Source organism: Arabidopsis thaliana (assembly GCF_000001735.4).
Source record: "Arabidopsis thaliana chromosome 1 sequence".
In the NCBI taxonomy this organism is placed as follows: domain Eukaryota; kingdom Viridiplantae; phylum Streptophyta; class Magnoliopsida; order Brassicales; family Brassicaceae; genus Arabidopsis; species Arabidopsis thaliana.
In genome coordinates, this window is record NC_003070.9 from 27,233,280 (window position 1) to 27,251,676 (window position 18,397).

At 39.0% G+C, this 18,397-nt stretch overlaps 6 protein-coding genes across 14 annotated transcripts; 4 read left to right on the forward strand and 2 right to left on the reverse strand.

Annotated features, from left to right (window-relative positions):
• Nucleotides 1-138: 138 nt before the first annotated feature.
• ALAAT2 (alanine aminotransferase 2) lies at nt 139-3,543 on the forward strand. 3 transcript variants are annotated; one of them, NM_105892.5, is made up of 14 exons: nt 139-570; nt 834-884; nt 988-1,038; nt 1,156-1,221; nt 1,300-1,361; nt 1,451-1,529; nt 1,620-1,724; nt 1,819-1,929; nt 2,000-2,137; nt 2,211-2,406; nt 2,486-2,640; nt 2,726-2,800; nt 2,885-3,088; nt 3,176-3,543. In NM_105892.5, exons 1-14 carry the CDS (start codon nt 358-360, stop codon nt 3,290-3,292), a joined length of 1,623 nt encoding a protein of 540 aa, NP_565040.2. In that variant the 5' UTR covers nt 139-357; the 3' UTR covers nt 3,293-3,543. The 3 variants fall into 3 exon arrangements, with proteins under 3 accessions (NP_565040.2, NP_001185380.1, NP_001077811.1); NM_001198451.1 differs by having other exon boundaries at nt 196-570; nt 1,620-1,763; nt 3,176-3,510; NM_001084342.1 differs by having other exon boundaries at nt 206-570; nt 2,760-2,800; nt 3,176-3,509.
• AT1G72340 (NagB/RpiA/CoA transferase-like superfamily protein) lies at nt 3,518-5,441 on the forward strand. Of its 3 annotated transcripts, none has more exons than NM_105893.4 (5): nt 3,518-4,023; nt 4,105-4,257; nt 4,373-4,514; nt 4,685-4,926; nt 4,997-5,333. In NM_105893.4, the coding sequence occupies exons 1-5, from the start codon at nt 3,538-3,540 to the stop codon at nt 5,201-5,203; spliced, it is 1,230 nt and encodes a 409-aa protein (NP_565041.2). In that variant the 5' UTR covers nt 3,518-3,537; the 3' UTR covers nt 5,204-5,333. The 3 variants fall into 3 exon arrangements, with proteins under 3 accessions (NP_565041.2, NP_001319366.1, NP_001322990.1); NM_001334524.1 differs by having other exon boundaries at nt 3,574-4,023; nt 4,997-5,441; NM_001334525.1 differs by having other exon boundaries at nt 3,586-4,023; nt 4,685-5,333.
• A 552-nt stretch (nt 5,442-5,993) lies between these two features.
• AT1G72350 (MADS-box transcription factor family protein) lies at nt 5,994-6,668 on the reverse strand (the record flags this gene model as incomplete). Its single annotated transcript, NM_105894.1, has 1 exon — nt 5,994-6,668. One exon carries the CDS (start codon nt 6,666-6,668, stop codon nt 5,994-5,996), a length of 675 nt encoding a protein of 224 aa, NP_177379.1.
• Nucleotides 6,669-8,416: 1,748 nt separating this feature from the next.
• Nucleotides 8,417-9,689, forward strand: ERF73 (Integrase-type DNA-binding superfamily protein). Of its 3 annotated transcripts, none has more exons than NM_001084343.2 (2): nt 8,417-8,811; nt 8,897-9,689. In NM_001084343.2, the coding sequence occupies exons 1-2, from the start codon at nt 8,625-8,627 to the stop codon at nt 9,496-9,498; spliced, it is 789 nt and encodes a 262-aa protein (NP_001077812.1). In that variant the 5' UTR covers nt 8,417-8,624; the 3' UTR covers nt 9,499-9,689. The 3 variants fall into 3 exon arrangements, with proteins under 3 accessions (NP_001077812.1, NP_001117587.1, NP_177380.2); NM_001124115.1 differs by having other exon boundaries at nt 8,528-8,811; nt 8,903-9,548; NM_105895.2 differs by having other exon boundaries at nt 8,533-9,548.
• P40 (40s ribosomal protein SA) lies at nt 9,566-11,652 on the reverse strand. 2 transcript variants are annotated; one of them, NM_105896.4, is made up of 5 exons: nt 11,419-11,652; nt 10,617-10,879; nt 10,340-10,537; nt 10,016-10,235; nt 9,566-9,939 (listed from the first exon to the last, which is right to left on the reverse strand). In NM_105896.4, the coding sequence occupies exons 1-5, from the start codon at nt 11,561-11,563 to the stop codon at nt 9,869-9,871; spliced, it is 897 nt and encodes a 298-aa protein (NP_177381.1). In that variant the 5' UTR covers nt 11,564-11,652; the 3' UTR covers nt 9,566-9,868. The 2 variants fall into 2 exon arrangements, with proteins under 2 accessions (NP_177381.1, NP_001031267.1); NM_001036190.2 differs by having other exon boundaries at nt 9,666-9,927.
• A 150-nt stretch (nt 11,653-11,802) lies between these two features.
• Nucleotides 11,803-18,393, forward strand: AT1G72390 (nuclear receptor coactivator). Of its 2 annotated transcripts, none has more exons than NM_105898.7 (13): nt 11,803-12,047; nt 12,146-12,289; nt 12,382-12,451; nt 12,539-12,603; nt 12,705-12,782; nt 13,016-13,096; nt 13,420-13,557; nt 13,644-13,742; nt 13,832-15,186; nt 15,437-15,654; nt 15,734-15,882; nt 16,244-16,282; nt 16,368-18,393. In NM_105898.7, the coding sequence occupies exons 2-13, from the start codon at nt 12,176-12,178 to the stop codon at nt 17,937-17,939; spliced, it is 3,978 nt and encodes a 1,325-aa protein (NP_177383.5). In that variant the 5' UTR covers nt 11,803-12,047; nt 12,146-12,175; the 3' UTR covers nt 17,940-18,393. The 2 variants fall into 2 exon arrangements, with proteins under 2 accessions (NP_177383.5, NP_001321648.1); NM_001334526.1 differs by having other exon boundaries at nt 11,837-12,047; nt 12,135-12,289; nt 16,368-18,297.
• Nucleotides 18,394-18,397: the final 4 nt, after the last annotated feature.

Here is an 18,397-nt window from a genome sequence, read left to right on the forward strand (position 1 = left end):
CCCCAAATTAGATTACGACTGTGATTGGATTATTCAATTTTGGTCCTTTTGGATAATTAAGTCAACGGAAGATAGACTTCAGACATCTTTTTTTGATAAAAGACATGTCTTTTTTTGGGATTAGTCGTGTGTTTAACAGATAAATCAACAAAATTAGCCGCCTAAAAAAAACCCCTACAAATATCTTCATCAATTAGATTTTCGAAAAGAAAAAACGAAAAAGCAATTTCTGAGCGTGGAGGACAAGGCAAAATTCGGTGTGCAAGGCACTGGATATTGGGACCCTTGTTTCCTCGTGAGAGAATTTTCAATCCTAGGGCTTAAAGAGCACGTTCCTAGTATAAAGCTGATTCACAGATGCGGAGATTCTTGATTAACCAAGCTAAAGGTCTCGTCGACCATTCTCGTCGTCAACATCACCACAAAAGTCCAAGCTTTCTCTCTCCTCAACCTCGTCCCCTTGCTTCTTCTCCTCCTGCTCTGTCTCGTTTCTTCTCTTCTACTTCGGAGATGTCTGCTTCTGATTCCACTTCTTCTCTTCCCGTTACTCTTGACTCCATCAATCCCAAGGTCGGTTTCTAATTCTCTAGCTGGTTTATTGCGTTTTTGAATTGTGGGTTTCAGGGTTGATCTGGATTTGTTTCTAATTTAGTAAAAAAGTTTCAATTTTTTACTGTGGTTGTCTGATTTAACGCCAAAGGTTTATCCTTTGCTTCTCGTTGTGATTCCCAACGATGAAATCGACAAGCTTTGCATAACTTCTTTGTACTTTATATTACAGAGAAGTTGGTTTTATTGTTAACTAAGAGTTTTTTTTCTTTTCCGGGGAACAGGTTCTGAAATGTGAGTATGCTGTTCGAGGAGAAATTGTCAACATTGCTCAGGTCAGAGATGCATGTGCTTTGTCTTGTAAAACCAAGAACAAAATCTGTAAAATTGTTTTTAATGCTAATTGATTTTTGTTTGCTTTTTGCTTCCATCTTACAGAAGTTACAAGAAGACTTGAAGACTAATAAGGATGCTTATCCCTTTGATGAGGTAAAATCTCTTTCTTTATCGGCAGTTTTGACGGATTTATGATTAGTTTAGTGTTGATGTTACCTGTTCTCAAACTCTTTGTGCAAGGAACTTAGAATTCTTCATTACTTTTGGCAGATAATCTATTGCAACATTGGGAATCCTCAATCTCTTGGTCAGCTGCCTATAAAGTTCTTCCGTGAGGTAAGTGAATGTTTTTGGTACTAGTTTGGTTGTCATATCAGCCACAGAGATATAACGTCTATCATCTATATGCCTCAGGTTCTCGCATTGTGTGACCACGCAAGTCTTTTGGATGAGTCTGAAACCCATGGTTTGTTCAGGTGAGGTTTTCCTTGCTATATTTCAGCTTTAGGACATGTATGCTCACGGTTTAAGATTGCTTAACATTTGATTTCTACTCTGCTATCAGTACCGATTCAATTGACCGAGCATGGAGGATTTTGGACCATATTCCCGGAAGAGCAACTGGGGCTTACAGTCATAGCCAGGTTTGTTATTAGAGTCTAGTTAAAAGTCCTAAACCCTTTCTTGAGATGGTTCTTATGTTGCTGAATGTTTCATTTTTTGTTCTGCCTCAGGGTATCAAGGGTTTACGTGATGTAATTGCAGCTGGAATCGAAGCACGTGATGGTTTCCCTGCTGATCCAAATGATATTTTCTTGACTGATGGTGCAAGTCCAGCGGTAACAATCAAAACGAAAACGTTATCTCATAGAGTTAGAGTAAGTTCTTTTAAAGGATTCATGCTAAGTGTTTTTGGTGTTTTTTACTCTATAGGTTCACATGATGATGCAACTTCTCTTGAGCTCAGAGAAAGATGGTATTCTTTCCCCGATTCCTCAGTATCCATTGTACTCGGCTTCAATTGCCCTTCATGGTGGATCTTTGGTATGTTCATATAATCATCATGGAGTAATGTTGTTTTTTGGTACAAGTTTTTGAAATTTGTACTTCTTAGGTTCCGTACTATCTTGATGAAGCAACAGGATGGGGACTGGAAATATCTGACCTTAAGAAGCAACTAGAGGAAGCTAGGTCCAAGGGCATCTCTGTAAGGGCCTTGGTTGTCATAAACCCCGGTAACCCAACTGGGCAGGTACAAACAGATTTTCAAGACTAGCCTAACAAAATGTAACATTCTTCTAATCTTGCGTTCTTATTCTGGTTAGGTTCTTGCGGAAGAAAACCAGCGTGACATTGTTAATTTCTGCAAGCAAGAGGGTTTGGTTCTTTTAGCTGATGAAGTCTACCAAGAAAATGTTTACGTCCCTGACAAAAAGTTCCATTCTTTCAAGAAAGTGGCTCGGTCTTTGGGCTATGGAGAAAAAGATATCTCGTTAGTCTCGTTCCAATCAGTCTCCAAAGGTAAAAGAACAACTTTTACTGTCCAATGCTTGTCATCTAAAAAATGGGGTTTTTGTTTTTAATATTCTTCTGTTGATAGGATATTATGGAGAATGTGGAAAAAGAGGAGGTTACATGGAGGTTACTGGATTCACTTCTGATGTAAGAGAACAGATATACAAAATGGCTTCTGTGAATCTTTGTTCTAACATCTCTGGTCAAATTCTTGCTAGCCTTGTCATGAGCCCACCCAAGGTAACACCCTAGTTCTCTCTAATCGGTTTTCGCTAAGTTCTTGCAACAGATTATGACTAAAAAGTCTAATATTGTATTTGATCAGCCTGGTGATGACTCATATGACTCATACATGGCAGAAAGAGATGGAATTCTCTCATCCATGGCTAAACGTGCAAAGGTTAGTCGAAGATTACAATACCCTCTAACGACATTTTTCAGTCTCTTTGTATATAATGTCACAAGCTTGAAAATGAACTTGCAGACTTTGGAAGACGCTCTCAACAGTTTAGAAGGTGTTACATGTAACAGAGCCGAAGGAGCAATGTATCTCTTCCCGCGAATTAACCTTCCTCAAAAGGCTATCGAAGCTGCTGAGGCTGAAAAAACTGCACCAGATGCGTTCTACTGCAAACGCCTTCTCAATGCTACTGGTGTAGTTGTAGTCCCTGGTTCTGGCTTTGGACAGGTAAAATATAACCAAATCTTCATAACTTTAAATGTCTTACAAAAGGATCGAACTTGAATAATGGGTTTTGGATTCATTGTGGTTTAGGTTCCTGGAACATGGCACTTTAGATGCACAATACTTCCACAAGAAGACAAGATTCCAGCGATAGTGAATCGTCTGACAGAGTTCCACAAGAGCTTCATGGACGAGTTCCGCAACTAAAAGGACCTGACCATGAAGATGAACTTAAAGACCCTTTTGAAGAAAAGTGTGATCAGTTTGAGTTATTAAAAAAAAGAAAACTTGTGTTTTGAATTTGATCAGGCAATTGTGATCAGCTAATTTAATTTTAGAATATTTTGTACTTCCATTCCATGGCATGTCATATGAAGATATGAAAATTAGTAAATTTATTGGGCTTATAAATGGGCCTTATATTATTAATGGGCCTTATATTTATTTTTCATATGATATTTCTGGAGAAAGCGACAGTATATTATCTTCAATTTTTCCATTTTGAAGAATTTTCTCAAGAAAAAAAAAAATCAATGTGGAGAAGATCACCGTCGTTTATTCTCGACGAGCGACGAAGCTCGAATTCACCTCCAATGGCGGATACAACACGAGGTCCTTTTCAAAACCCTGATTCCATCTCCGCTTATTACCAAACTCGCGCGGCGCATCACGGTGTCATTACAAGCGACTGGCTAGCCCAAGCTCAAGCCGCCGTTGGCGGCGTCTCAGGCGATGCCCAGCATGACTTATCCGTAACTGATCTCGGGAACGAGAAGTCGTTTAATGTAATTGAAGAGTTCAATAACTGGAGAAAACAACCGGATCTGGCTGAAGCCGTCGCGGCTATACGAGCTTTGGCTGCTGTTATTCGTGCGAGCGAAGCGAGCACCATGATGGAGCTTGAAATTGAGCTCAAAAAGGCTTCTGATACACTCAAGGTGAGAATTCATTTTTCACTTTCTGTTCATTCTTCGATTTTGTGGGCTTTGTTGATTTAAGAAATGTTCAAATTTTGGCAGTCGTGGGACAAAACGTCGATCTCTTTGACAGCTGGATGCGATTTGTTTATCAGATACGTTACGAGAACGTCTGCTTTGGAATATGAAGATTTCAATTCAGCTAAGTCTCGTCTTCTTGAACGTGCTGAGAAATTTGGGGAAATATCTTGCAAGGTACTTCCTTTTATGGCTTCTGGCTCATATTTAGTAGTTTTTGTACATATATCAATGAAGTAGATCAATTAGTATTTGATAGAAGAGGGTTTATAAAGGTTTGGTTATTGCGCAGGCTCGTAGGATTATCGCAATGCTTAGTCAAGATTTTATATTCGATGGTTGTACCATATTGGTTCATGGACTCTCTAGAGTTGTTCTGGAAATACTTAAGACTGCTGCACAAAACAACAAGCTCTTTCGAGTTCTCTGCACAGGTTCGCTTAAACAACAAGCTTAGATTGGAACTTGAGTTGTATCCGCTTAATGTTTCTTGGTTTCTCTGAGACATTTTTGTTGCATAGTCTTGACCTTATAAACCCTGTCTCTTTATGATTTTGTTGTATTAGTAGCCTCTCGCTAACTTTTTTTGGTGAAAAAATGATAGAGGGGAGGCCGGATGGAACAGGAGTTCTGTTATCGAGTGAGCTATCGAAGCTCGATATCCCAGTGAAACTACTGCTTGATTCAGCTGTGGCGTATAGTATGGACGAGGTAGACATGGTGTTTGTCGGGGCGGATGGAGTTGTAGAAAGTGGCGGTATTATCAACATGATGGGAACATACCAAATCGCACTTGTGGCACACAGCATGAACAAACCGGTCTATGTTGCTGCTGAGAGTTACAAGGTAATTGAAACGGTTTTATAAGATCCCATAGTAAGAGAGTGGTTAATGATACAAAGTTGTGTATTTGCAGTTCGCTAGGCTTTACCCATTAGACCAAAAGGACATGGCACCGGCGTTGAGACCAATCGAATTTGGTGTAAAGATTCCGACAAAGGTGGAAGTAGAGAGGTCAGCTCGAGACTATACTCCGCCTCAGTACCTAACACTCCTCTTCACTGACCTTGGTGTTCTCTCTCCCTCTGTAGTTAGCGATGAGCTTATTCAACTCTATCTCTAATTTCAACTCCTAATTAATAACTAACTATTTATACTACTTTTGCTTCAGAAGTGAAAACTTCCAATTTTGAGCCTTTTAAGATCTTCAAAGTTCATGTTTTTATCTTAAATATTGAGGTAGTTTTTCTGCTTCGTCTTCCGATTTAGATCAGTTTCCGCCAGTTGGCCCAGTTCTCCGGTAACCAGTTTCCGATCCTGGTATCAACACCGTTAACTTTAAACAATCTTATCTATTGAAGTAGCCATTTATTACTCTTTTGCCTAGAGACTATAAACATGTACAACATACCTAATCCTCAGTCCTCGTGGTTCCAATTTTTGTGACATGATTTGATTTCGAATTGTGTGTGGAATATAGTTCTAATAAGAACCTCTAAAGGATCAACATCACCATGACCAGATTCCGATCCTCAAGCCCTCATTATTACGACCATTGACAATTCGTAGACAAGCTAACCTCCTCAAGTGTAGCCAATGGTTGGGGAAAATATTACATCATTTTTATATAAAAAGAAACTGTTGGAGAAAATATCCTAACAGTTTCAAGAAAATAAACAAGAAAGACAAAAACACAAGCTCATAAAATAAAACCAGTATTATTAATAAGCTAACTCCACAGTTAAGAAAAGGGAAATATGAATTTCAATTTCGGAATACAATTTTTTTTTTTCAATCTTAAACTTGAAAGCATTAGTTAATTTAGGTAAACGAATTAAAAAAATAGTTTAGATCAACCTATAATCTATATGTAATAACACCAAACTGTAATAATAAATTAAAGAAAAAACACCTCACTGTCTACCGTTTTGAGGCATAAACGCAAACTCCAAATCACCATTGTTACCTCCATAACCTCGATCGTTCCTAGCCATCAGATTTTCATTCGTTAATTTCCAGTCAGCCATAGCCATCTCATTTGGAAATGCCGGAAGATTCTCAACCGTCCGATCACCACTCATCTGGTAGATCCTCGTCAACAAATTCTCCCTTAACACACTCAAGGCATTCTTGTACTCTTCCATATGCTCCTCCGGCACACTCTCCACCGCTCTCTCCCACCACATCAAACCGTCGTTATCTTCCTCTCCGTTTGCCACGTTACCACCGGGATGTGACCTCAGCATCACCGGAGCCTTACGCAAGTATTTATCGATGAGTGAGTTCACGTTACCAAACGAGTAGATCCTATCGCAACGTGAAAACGTTATGATACCAATCTGTGCGCCGCAGAGAACGCTTAATTCTGCCGCTTTTTTGAAAAGCCCGGATCGTCGTTTGGAAAACGTCACTTGCCTTCGGGTCTCCAGCATGATCTCCTTGATCTCTATCTTCTGTCGACCTTTGGTGGTTTTAGGTTTTTTTTGTTTAGTCTCTTTTTTTGGTTTGGCCAGCAAGTTAGGGTTTTGTAGGGGTTTTGGTTCCGTGGTTGGTAAGAAAGTGATTGTTGAAGCTTCCCCATCCTCCATATTGAAGACAAGAAGAACAAGAGATTTTTGTGAGAGATTACAAGGGTTCTTTGGGAGAAATATTCCGAATTATATTTATATTCATAGTTTTGAACCATATAAGGAATTATTGTCTCATCATAATATATGCTAATTGTGGTATTAAATGCGCGTCTCAATAAGTTAACATGATATTTGGAATGATTCCATAAACAATCAACATTAACTTTTTTTAATCTAAGTTTCGTGACATTATTTCAAAGATTTACGAGATATACTTACTCCTTTCTTTTCTTTTTGGACAAACAAGATGCTTACTCCTCTCTATTTTACATTTTTGTTATATATAAAATATAAAAAAAAACTAATGATGATGCTAATATATGTGGGTCTCATATACGAATAATATATGATCAAATCAAATATATATATATGCATATGAGCATATGGATGTTAATGTTATTGTCAAAGAAAACACTGGCCTTAGTATAGTTGAAATTACAAAGTATAGTTGCCACATGAAAGGTTCCTCGTGGCCATTGCGAATATTTAATTCCTTTAAAATTATTTTATTCTTTTCCATTTAATATATCAATTAGTCTTTAATTAATTAACCACTCCACAAAGGTTCAAAGTAAGGTTGATAGATTAGTTTAGATTTGAAAAATGGTTAGTGGAGAAAACCACGGGTTCATTAGTCAGTATTAGAGACTGCTTATGGTTTCAAATTAAAAGCTATACCCCTAAAGGTAGGATAACAACTACTATTACAAATTAATTAATTTTTGTTAAATCTATATATACATTTTTGCAGCCATTTTGTTAAATAAATCCTGTAGTTGAGATTTATTTACAATGGTTGTCACTGGATTTTAATGTTTGTTTTTGATAATTAAAAAGAAAATCTTCGAATTAAATATTTGACATTTAACAATCTTCCCAAAATCTCTCCACATTAACTACACGATTATTTACTAAAATAATACTTCTAAAATATTTAATATCATTTAATTACTACAAAATTATCATTTTTGATATTGCTTTTCTCCATGACTATAACAATTCGATTATAATCATCAAAGCGCAGAGATATAATCTGATAGCATTTAATTACTACAAAATTACAAAATATTTAGACAATGATTCATAAACATATCATAAATAAGATCAACATTAATAAAATAAATGGGTTTATTTTTACAGGACGGGTTTGGAAGGACGTTACTTAATAACATTTGTAAACTATAAAATAAAATTATTTTATAGATAAATACAATTTATAAACTTTTATATATACTAACTTTAAAAAATAAATTATTCCCGCGATATACCGCGGGTTAAAATCTAGTGTATATATCAAGTTGTAGCAAAACCAGCTGTTGGTATAGTTTTTTCATTAAAGTTGTTCCATAAAGGTTTTAACTAATCACCGTGACGACTAAACACATTGGTTAAAAGTTAAAACCCATGTCGATTTATTGACTCTTGAAAGGTGAATAAGCCAACCATTACTATAGGTATAGGTTTTTATTTTTATTTATCTTATGCCAAAAATCCAAAACGACTAGTATGACGCAGTAAACTGGGTAGATATAAGAATCATGGTCATTAAAACTCAAATATACGATTCACTTAATGTAAGATATGATTAAAGATAAGAATGGATTAACCCCCAAGTAAAGCGATAAGATCGAATATATTAAGTTCATAAACTCAGCTAAATGCAGATCATTACAGACAGTGGCGAAATCATTTAAAAAGGGATTAACCTATGATGAGGATAAAATGGTAAAATTAACAAAGCCCACTTGGCCCAATTGTCGTTCCGAAGAACACGCCTTGTCGCTCTGCGTATAAGAGTGTGCTCAGGCAAAAATGAAAGAACAAAAACACAGAGACACCTTTAAAATTGAGAAATTTTACTTTTTAGCCCAAAACTTTTAAAACTTATACTTTGAACCCTTTAGTTCTGAGAAAATGTGCGGAGGAGCTGTAATTTCCGATTACATAGCGCCGGAGAAGATTGCGAGATCATCTGGAAAGTCTTCCTGGAGAAGTAATGGCGTCTTTGACTGCTCAATCTACGATTTCGATGGAAATTTCGATGAATTAGAGTCCGATGAGCCATTTGTCTTCTCCTCTACTCACAAACATCATGCTTCAGGTGAGTTACGATTCTGTTTTCTGATGTTTTGTATGTTCATCGTTTGGTTCTATGTCTCAAAGCTTTGAACTTTATCCATGGCTAGGCTCAGCATCAGATGGGAAGAAGAAACAGAGCAGTCGGTACAAAGGAATCAGAAGAAGGCCTTGGGGAAGATGGGCGGCTGAGATACGTGATCCAATCAAAGGAGTTCGAGTTTGGCTCGGGACTTTCAACACAGCTGAAGAAGCTGCAAGAGCTTATGATCTTGAAGCTAAGAGAATCCGTGGAGCCAAAGCTAAGCTCAATTTCCCTAACGAATCCTCTGGAAAGAGGAAAGCCAAGGCTAAGACTGTGCAACAGGTAGAGGAGAATCATGAGGCTGATCTTGATGTGGCGGTGGTAAGCTCAGCGCCTAGTAGTAGCTGTCTTGATTTCTTGTGGGAGGAGAATAATCCGGACACGCTTCTGATTGATACACAATGGCTCGAAGATATCATCATGGGCGATGCGAATAAGAAACATGAACCTAATGATAGTGAAGAAGCCAACAACGTTGATGCTTCTCTGCTTTCTGAAGAGCTTCTTGCTTTTGAGAACCAGACCGAATATTTCTCGCAGATGCCTTTTACGGAGGGAAACTGTGATTCCTCAACGTCTCTGAGTAGTCTCTTTGATGGAGGCAATGACATGGGTCTATGGTCCTGAACGGTTCTATTGTACAAATGACATGAGTGTTTTAAATGAGTTCTTCTTCGACTTGTCTGTTTGCTATTTATTCTTCAAACCTTAGCCAGTGTCAAACAAAAACGGCCACTACGACTATTGTTTTGAAGATTGCGATATTTTAAGTTGTAAGAATGTAGAGAATAATGTTTGGGAAGAACAAAGCTCGATTCATATTTGTGATAAACGCAAAATATAGATTCGATTCAAACAAAAAGGTGCAAAACATCTAAGGGTCTTAAGAGAAACAAGTGAGAAGAAAAAACAGTTACGGTTCGATAACTCTTCAATCCCAAAAGTAACAAAAAAGCATGTCTATAACCATTAAACCATTGAGTAAAGGCTATCAACTTTACTCCCAACCAGCAGCTGGTGCCCCTGAGGGTGGCGCGGCAGCTTCCCATCCACCATCTGCCGGTGCAGCTAGAACAGCAAAATAAACATAACATTAGAATCAAGATCTGTTAGAATAGGGTTCAAATGGTTATCAAAAACTCACCAGCGGAATCACTCCAAGAAGCAGCAGCAGGTGCAGCAGAGATTGGTGCCTGACCTTCTCCTGGCCATGCAGCATCAGGGATCTGAGCGGTGGTCCATTGGTCTCCACCTACCATTCCATATTCTGGAGCAGGAAGTGCACCATATTCTGCCTGAGGGCCAGCTTCATCTTCATCCTCTGGCTTAGTCTCCTCAGGTTCCCTGTAAAAGAACAGGTCAACCTGCACAACACCATACCATATGAAAAATTCAGTCAATAAACAGGGAAAGTTTTTAATGAACAGATGCCTTTCTAATCTAAGAGCTCCAAGAATGATATTCTTACCATGACATCCCACTTCTGTCCAGCAGCAATGGTTCCACGCATCTGAAGGACCATGCGAGCCAGAAGCCAGAAAAGGCACCCAATGCTGTGCTTTCCCTTGTTGTTGGCTGGGATACCAATGTCAACAAATCTCATTGGAGAGTCTGTGTCACAGAAAGCAATGATTGGAATGTTTCCCAAAGCACCTTCCTTGATAGGCTGCAACACACACAAGACATTTATCAATAACAAAAATCATTAATCAATCACTAGTATATGAATCATATGAAGAGTTTACCTGGTGGTCAGTTCTTGGGTCAGTAAGAATCAACAGCCTTGGTTCACTGAAGGATGTCTGCATCTGATTGGTGAAGGTACCAGGAGTGTGTCTTCCAGCAATGGCATTGGCTCCAGTGTACTGAGCAAACTTCAACACAGCTCTCTGTCCATAGGGCCTAGCTGACTGGACGATGATGTCCTGTGGGTTCTCAATGGCAACAATAACTCTAGCAGCCATCTGGAGCTTTTCCCATGTTTTGCCAAGGTTGAAGATGTAAATACCTGAGAATGACGAAAACTTCAAAAACTAAGTTCCATACTCACCACTTACAATTGTAAATTACAATAAAAGAGCAACAATAACACACACTAGCACAAATACAATCTCAAACATCAGTCAAAACTAAAATCTCAATTTTTTTTTTTTTACAAACACACAGAGAGAGATAGAAATGAAACTTGAGCCTTTGATCATTTGTTCATACATTTCTGTAAACAAGAACACTAGAGAAGACACAGAAACAAAAGCCTTTTCTTAGATACGAACGCAGAGAAGTGAGCGTGCTGACAAAAACGGCTAGTTGCAACATTTTATCTTTTCTCAGTCAGCGACATATTTAGATCCGTCGTGAGTAAAATCTACTCTCGATACAATAAAACAACCTATAAATCCAAAAACCATCTAAAACAAAGCAGCATAAACCAAATAAACAGATCATCAACATTTATACAAATCCGAAATATCAACACAGAATCTCAACACTATAACCATCAACATACATACATACAGATAGTTTATCAAAAAATATACGAGAAATTACCATCGTTGCGTCTCTTGAAGACGTAACGCTCCATCTGGTAATTGCAATTCTTGGTTCCAAGATGAACCTCAGCGGCACACATCATCCTGACATCAGCTTCCTTCTGAGAGAGCTGCGCTGAGCTAGCAGATCCATTAGTCGCCATTTTCTTATCTCTCTTCTTCTTCTTCGCCGGGAACTAATCGCCGCGATAAGCTTTTTTCACTCAGTAAATCACACGAAGAGGCGACGAAAGGCTTATAAGGGTGAAGGATTTTATATATCAAGCAAAACCCTAATTTGCAAAATGTCTATTCTACCCCCAAACTCGGTTACCCAAATTTTAATCGAAGCTAACCAAAATTAATAACTGGTTCAACTTCCGTTTTGTCTTAAACCGAAATCCAAGTGTGCACAGAGACACAAAAGATAATTTCTTTTTCTGCTACTTTGAAGTTAGAAGAAGAACCCTAACAATAATCTCTCTTCCTTTCTCTTCCGATCGCATCTTCTTCAAAAATTTCCCACCTGTGTTTCACAAATTCCATGTTTATGAATTCTTCATTGCTCTATTCTTAGTCACCTTTGATTTCTCTCGCTTTCTATCCGATCCAATTGTTTGATGATCTTCTCTGTAACAAGCTCATAAGGTTTCAATTTCTCTAGCTTTCTTAAAATTCATTCTTCGATTTCTTCAATTCTCGTGTCTTTTTTATTTCTGTATCGTTTATTGACAGTACCTAGACAGGTTTGAGCTTCATCTCTCTGGAGAGAATCCATGGGTGTCTCGTTTAAGATATCGAAGGTTGGTAGAAAGTTTCGACCTAAGATTTCTACTGAATTGGCTACTCCTGATTCCCCAAAAGCAATCGTTCTATCTGGGAAACCAAAGGTAATTTAACTTAGAATTTTAGTTGTATTGTGTTCCAACTAAATTCGCTTATTTTGGAAAGTTATATAGAAAATTTATTACGTTTGGTTCAGGCCACTGATGATAGCAATATTGGCGATGTTTCCGGGTTTTCGAAGCCATCTTTACCCGATATATCTCCAGGTTTGGATCTCAACGAACCACTTTGACACATAATGTTTTGCTAAATTCTAGCTATGTTGAATTGAGTGCATTTTGGTTTCTCTGCAGATCATGAAGTTTCCTTCATATTGAGCCTCTATCCAAATGGGTACTCTATAGGAAAAACCTCTGAGGTATGTACTGAGAGTCTATATGAATTTATTTATCTTGTGATTTCTTGTATTTGAGTTTTAAAACCTTCACGTTTTCACAAATTTGAGTTTTTGAATACCAGGCTATGCAACAGATATCGTTTCGAGATGTTCCAAAGGTCTTACATCCGTATGATAGGGCAGCAGAGGGTCTCCTTTCGGTAAATCTTTCGAACTATGTTATTATAGACTTGATTTGAACATGTAATCAAAGTTTTGGTGAATGAATTCAAAGTACTTAGATTTAGTAAATGTGAAGATGATGTTTTTTTTCCCCACTTGTTCTACCCGAATAATGCATTTCACTGCACTACTTACTCGCGTTTTGTTAAATACACTTTCTGAGTTTCATTCTACTGAGTAAATGTTTTTAATCCCTTTGTACGCTTTATAGGCTATTGAGGCTGGCAGGCTTCCTGGGGACATTTTGGAAGATATACCTTGCAAATTTGTGGATGGGGTGGTTATATGTGAGGTGAGTTATCTGCAATTATTTTTTGGGATAAAGCCTTCCATAAGTTCTTGGAAACAGTCCAAACGTATATAAATATATTTAAAAAGAGCTCAACAGAAATTATCTACACTTAATCAAGATTAAAAAAATGTCGTAATTATAAGTACATGGAAGTTTATCTTCCAAACTCAATTGTACATGTATTTGATTGTTTCTGAAACATAATGGAGTAACTGGGACCAGAAGTAAACATAAAAAACCTAGTTATACTAATTTTTAATTGACTGCTGTGTACCATCTTACATCATCATGTTTTCTTTAATTTTTGGCACATACTATTGTAGGTGCATGACTATCGGAAACATACCTCATCTCAAGTCTCTCCTGTGATAAATAAATTGCGCCTTAAGATGTCACTCGAGAATGTGGTAAAAGATATTCCATCAATGTCAGACAACTCATGGACGTACGGTGATCTCATGGTAATCATGGTAGCTCGTGGCTTATAGGTCGTATATCTGAGCACTGAAACTATTATCTTCTGTACTGATCCTTACATCAACTGCAGGAAGTGGAGTCCAGGATATTAAAAGCCTTACAACCTGAACTCTGTCTGGATCCTTTACCCAGACTTGATAGGCTGAGTAAAAATCCTTTGACTGCTAAGGTAATATCTCATTAAAAAGACTCCTTGTGCTTTCTGTTCTCAGTTGTTTATTATAGTGTCTAAAATGTTTTTTTTTCTCTACTCGATAGCTCGATTTGTCGCTTTCTACTTTGCGGAGAAAGAGATTAAGGCAAATGGCAGAAGTGACAGTCATGTCTCAGAATAAGATTCAGGGGAAAAAGGTGTGCATTGATCGGCTTCCTGAAAGTTCAGAGCGAGGAAATTTGCCAGGGCATTTGATAATGCAGCAAACCAATAACAACCAGGCTATTCAAAACCTTGGTACTAATATGCTGGCGGGATTAAGAAGTCAGCCGTTGCAAGATGCACCAAATTCCTCTCTGGCCTTGGTACCACCTCAGCAACAAAGGTACATGGGAATTGGAAGTACAAGAAACACGCAGGATCAAGGATCAAATTCTGTCAGTGTCTCTGGCGCTTCGCCTGGTGGACTAGATGCGATGCTGCCTTATGGCTCTGATAGTATGAACCCTGGTACATCTTTTCATAGAAAGAGAGAAAGTCAAGAAGGACAAATGTCTTCTATGCCTGGCTTGAATAAGCGAACAAGGGTTTCACATATGGGTCCTGATGGGGTTCCGCAGCAACAGTTAGGGCAACGTATGGATGGCCTTCATGGATCCGATACAAATTGGAAAAATACGCTTCTACAACACCAAGACATGCTAGGCAGAAGTATTCAGTATCCAAATACAAGTATTCAGAGGTTTTCACCACACCAAATGGAAGGGGTTATGAATCAGGAAGGTGGTCCCATGCAATTTCCAGCTTCACAACAGGGGGGAATGAAATACACTTCAAAAGAGGAGCCATTTGAGACTGGTAAAATTGATGGCGGCACCAGAAACAATATTCCGGGGGTGGGAAGTGATGCAAATGATTTAGATCCACGTATTCAGTCAAGGATGCCCCATAATGCATTCATTAGATCAAATTTCCCTCAAACATCCTGGAATGTTAATCCTGGCCAGCAGATTGAAAAAGAGCCGAAAAAAGAAGAACAATTTAGTCGTAGGATATCGGCTCAAAGTCCTCGTTTGTCGGCAGGTGGTCCACCGCAGTCCCCACTTTCATCGAAGTCTGGTGAGTTTTCTGGTGGTTCAATGGGGACCCACTATGGAGCAGTTGCAGCAGCTCAGAAGGACAAGGCTGTTACTTCTATTCCTGCTATTGGTGCTACTCAGTCAGTGGGTTCTAGTGCTAATGAAGCTATGCAGCAAAGGCAACACCAAGCCCAAATGGCTGCAAAACGGAGAACAAATTCTCTTCCTAAGACGCAAGTTATTAGCACTGTTGGTTCTCCTGTTAGTGTCAATACTATTAGTGTCCCAGTTAATGCAAGGAGCCCTTCAGTGGGACCCCAAACTTTGGGCGATCACGCAATCTTGGACAGATTTTCAAAGATTGAACGAGTTGCTGCTAGGTATGAATGTTATGAAACCTGGTTTGTTGATTTTATTCCCTTCAAATTCTTTTTTATGATCTTTACTTTCACTTATGTGATACTTCTCCTGTTTTGATTCTGGCTTTACGCTAGAGCATTGCTGGCATTGTCTTATTCTCCTTATATCATTGCATTTATATAAATAAATAATGTTTGTTGGTGCATGAACAAGTTCTATATTTCATAGATTTTATTTTTTGGTTGATCCAGTTTCTTGTTCCATTTTTAGGTACCAACTAAACTGCAAAAAGCATAAGGTGGATGAGTACTCTCGAAGACCTCGCGTGTATGCTAAACAGCCCCTTACTGTTTGTTTATCAAACCTGTCTAACGAAGAGGTCTTCAAAGACGAGGACGAAGCATTATCAAAATCTATATTTGGTGGCAGTATGAATACATACAAGACCAGAGTCATTCACTTTGGTCAGATGGAACGTGTAATGCAAGGTCTGTTTTTCTTTTAACTAGATATCTGGCTATTGGTATATTTCTTTATGTGATTGACCAGACTCCAGTATCTTTTCAGGTTCGGTCCCTTCCTTCATCCCTAGAAACCGAACAAGACTGGTGATGTCAGAGAAGGCCGTCGATGGGACAGTAGCATGGTATCAAGGGGACGTAGATGAAGGGGATGTTTTTCAGGCTGAAGATTTTCTCTTAGCGTTGCCCAATACAGTAAGTTCACAGGAAATTTGATAGTTATCATACTCCCCTGCATTCTTTTTTGATCAGCAATATATCTTCAACTTGCATGCACTACCATTCAATGTAATGTTGATTTTACATTTAGTGATGTTTATAGGTTGTCGGGTCATGTTCTTGGGGTTTATGTCTCTGTTGTGAATGTTTTGTGTAATTATGAATATGGTTGGTTGGTCTATGGATACTTCTCTCTTGTTAGTTGCTTATGCTCGTTTATCCTTCTTGTCCAATGCGATCAAAAGGGAATGGACAATGGATTATTAATTTTTCTCTTATGTACGCCACTTATTTTCTGGAAGCTATGCTGACTTGCTTATTCCTCACTTTGTCACAGCACATCGCCGATCTACTTGCTACTCAATTTAAATCACTGGTATTTCTCGAGTTCTGAATCAATTATTTCATGTTCCTGGTTCTATGGTAAAGCTACTTAAAGATTGATTTATATGCTTATGCAGATGGCCCGTGAAGGATACATGATTGAAGAACATATTATGGCAAAGCCAAACCGTGGGGATACTGGCCCAATCAGCAGCCATCCAAATTCTGCGGGTGGTTATCCAAGAGGTTATTCTGCAAACGATATGCAACAGTATGGAGATGCAGTTGCAGGGCAAGCGTCTGGTGAGGCATCAAAACATGGGAATACTGGAAATACGCCGAATAACTCAACCCAGAATATTCTTGCAAATGCAAGGATGGTTCCTCCAACAAATTCTCAAGCCTTGCAAATGTCTCAAGGACTGCTGTCTGGTGTCTCCATGCCTATGCAACCACAACAGCTTGACCCACAACAGTCAGCGCTACTGTCATCACATTCACAGCAGAAAAATCAACAGTCAATGTTTACACAGCAACAGCATCCACAAATGCAGAGACCTTCCATGATACTGCCTACAAATCCACTATCAGCCATCAACTCGATGAGCCAGAGCTCTGGTATGCAGCCGGGTGGTCAGATGGCCAACAAGTATTCGCCTCTCCAACTGCAGATGTTACAGCAGCAGCAGCAGGCGGCAGTGCAGAAGAAGATAATGATGGGGCTAGGATCAGGTGTAGGCATGGGTATGGGTATGGGCATGGGTATGGGTATGGGAAGCATGGGAAATAGTATTGCTGGGCTTGGAGCTTTAGGCAACCAATTGAATATGGCAGGAAGAGGTATGGGGGGAACCGGAATCTCATCGTCAATGTCTGTTCCTGGCATCGGTAATATGGGCCAGAACCCAATGAATCTGAATCCAGCATCAAATTTGAATGCTATAAGCCAGCAACTCCGATCTGGTGCATTAACACCACAACAAAACGCTCTGTTTACACAGATTAGGATGGGCATGGCAAACCGAGGAGGTGTAATGGGTGCTCCTCAAACCGGGATAAGTGGCGTGTCAGGTACTAGGCAGATGCACCCCAGCTCAGCTGGTCTTTCCATGTTGGATCAGAACAGAGCTAATCTGCAGCGAGCTGCTGCTATGGGTAACATGGGCCCACCCAAGCTGATGCCTGGAATGATGAATCTTTACATGAATCAACAACAACAGCAGCAGCAACTCCAGCAGCAACCCCAACAACAACAGTTGCAGCATCAGCAACAGTTACAGCAGCCTATGTCTCAGCCATCTCAGCAGCTAGCTCAGTCTCCGCAGCAGCAGCAGCAGCTACAACAACATGAACAGCCTCAACAAGCACAGCAGCAGCAGCAGGCAACAGCATCCCCTCTTCAGTCTGTACTATCACCACCCCAAGTAGGGTCACCATCAGCTGGAATTACCCAACAGCAGCTACAACAGTCCAGTCCCCAGCAAATGAGTCAGAGAACTCCAATGAGTCCCCAGCAAGTGAACCAAAGAACTCCTATGAGTCCTCAGATAAGCTCGGGTGCAATGCATCCCATGAGCACAAGCAACCTCGAGGGTTGTCCAGCGAGTCCACAGCTTAGCTCTCAGACAATGGGTTCTGTTGGTAGCATCACTAATTCTCCAATGGAGCTTCAAGGTCCCAAAAACAACTCTGCTGGTAATAATTCTTGATCAGGAAAACTATGATTTTGGGTAGACATTATTTATCTTCAGGAACCCTTTGCTTCACAACATGAGTTGTTATCTACATTAGGGACAAGCATAGAAAGAGTTTTTAGTTTACCGTCTTAAGTTTTGCTTGTACATTAAGCTTTTGAAATTAAATTTAGATTCATGACCAAAGCCTGTAGAGAAAAAGTAAAGAATCTGTTGTGCTCTGCTAGTGAAATTAAGTGCCACTATCATTAGGTTGTTGATATAACCACTGTCTGCTTCAAGGCTATTTGGAGATTTATTTTAAGCTTAATAATTAATATATCTGTTTTGTTCAATTGTTGTGATTTGCCACTGCTACCTTGTAAACATGGGAACTAAAATTTGATATGCACACTACAATTTCAGCTATATGATTTGTGGGGGAAATAAAGAAAGATTTCGTTGCCCAGCCAGATGCTCTTGAATATTTGTGA

Bases quoted from the DNA above. Each gene is read 5' to 3' on its own strand.
- ALAAT2 (NM_001198451.1), top strand. From the start codon at position 358: ATGCGGAGATTCTTGATTAACCAAGCTAAAGGTCTCGTCGACCATTCT. The intron at 885-987 runs GTCAGAGATGCA...TCCATCTTACAG, and splicing joins AAATTGTCAACATTGCTCAG to AAGTTACAAGAAGACTTGAA. The intron at 1,362-1,450 runs GTGAGGTTTTCC...CTCTGCTATCAG, and splicing joins GAAACCCATGGTTTGTTCAG to TACCGATTCAATTGACCGAG.
- AT1G72340 (NM_105893.4), top strand. From the start codon at position 3,538: ATGATATTTCTGGAGAAAGCGACAGTATATTATCTTCAATTTTTCCAT. The intron at 4,258-4,372 runs GTACTTCCTTTT...GTTATTGCGCAG, and splicing joins TTGGGGAAATATCTTGCAAG to GCTCGTAGGATTATCGCAAT. The intron at 4,927-4,996 runs GTAATTGAAACG...GTGTATTTGCAG, and splicing joins TTGCTGCTGAGAGTTACAAG to TTCGCTAGGCTTTACCCATT.
- ERF73 (NM_001084343.2), top strand. From the start codon at position 8,625: ATGTGCGGAGGAGCTGTAATTTCCGATTACATAGCGCCGGAGAAGATT. The intron at 8,812-8,896 runs GTGAGTTACGAT...ATCCATGGCTAG, and splicing joins TCACAAACATCATGCTTCAG to GCTCAGCATCAGATGGGAAG.
- P40 (NM_105896.4), bottom strand. From the start codon at position 11,563: ATGGCGACTAATGGATCTGCTAGCTCAGCGCAGCTCTCTCAGAAGGAA. The intron at 10,880-11,418 runs GTAATTTCTCGT...CGTCATTCTCAG, and splicing joins CTTCAAGAGACGCAACGATG to GTATTTACATCTTCAACCTT. The intron at 10,538-10,616 runs GTAAACTCTTCA...TGTGTGTTGCAG, and splicing joins ACCCAAGAACTGACCACCAG to CCTATCAAGGAAGGTGCTTT.
- AT1G72390 (NM_105898.7), top strand. From the start codon at position 12,176: ATGGGTGTCTCGTTTAAGATATCGAAGGTTGGTAGAAAGTTTCGACCT. The intron at 13,097-13,419 runs GTGAGTTATCTG...ATACTATTGTAG, and splicing joins ATGGGGTGGTTATATGTGAG to GTGCATGACTATCGGAAACA. The intron at 15,187-15,436 runs GTATGAATGTTA...TTCCATTTTTAG, and splicing joins ATTGAACGAGTTGCTGCTAG to GTACCAACTAAACTGCAAAA.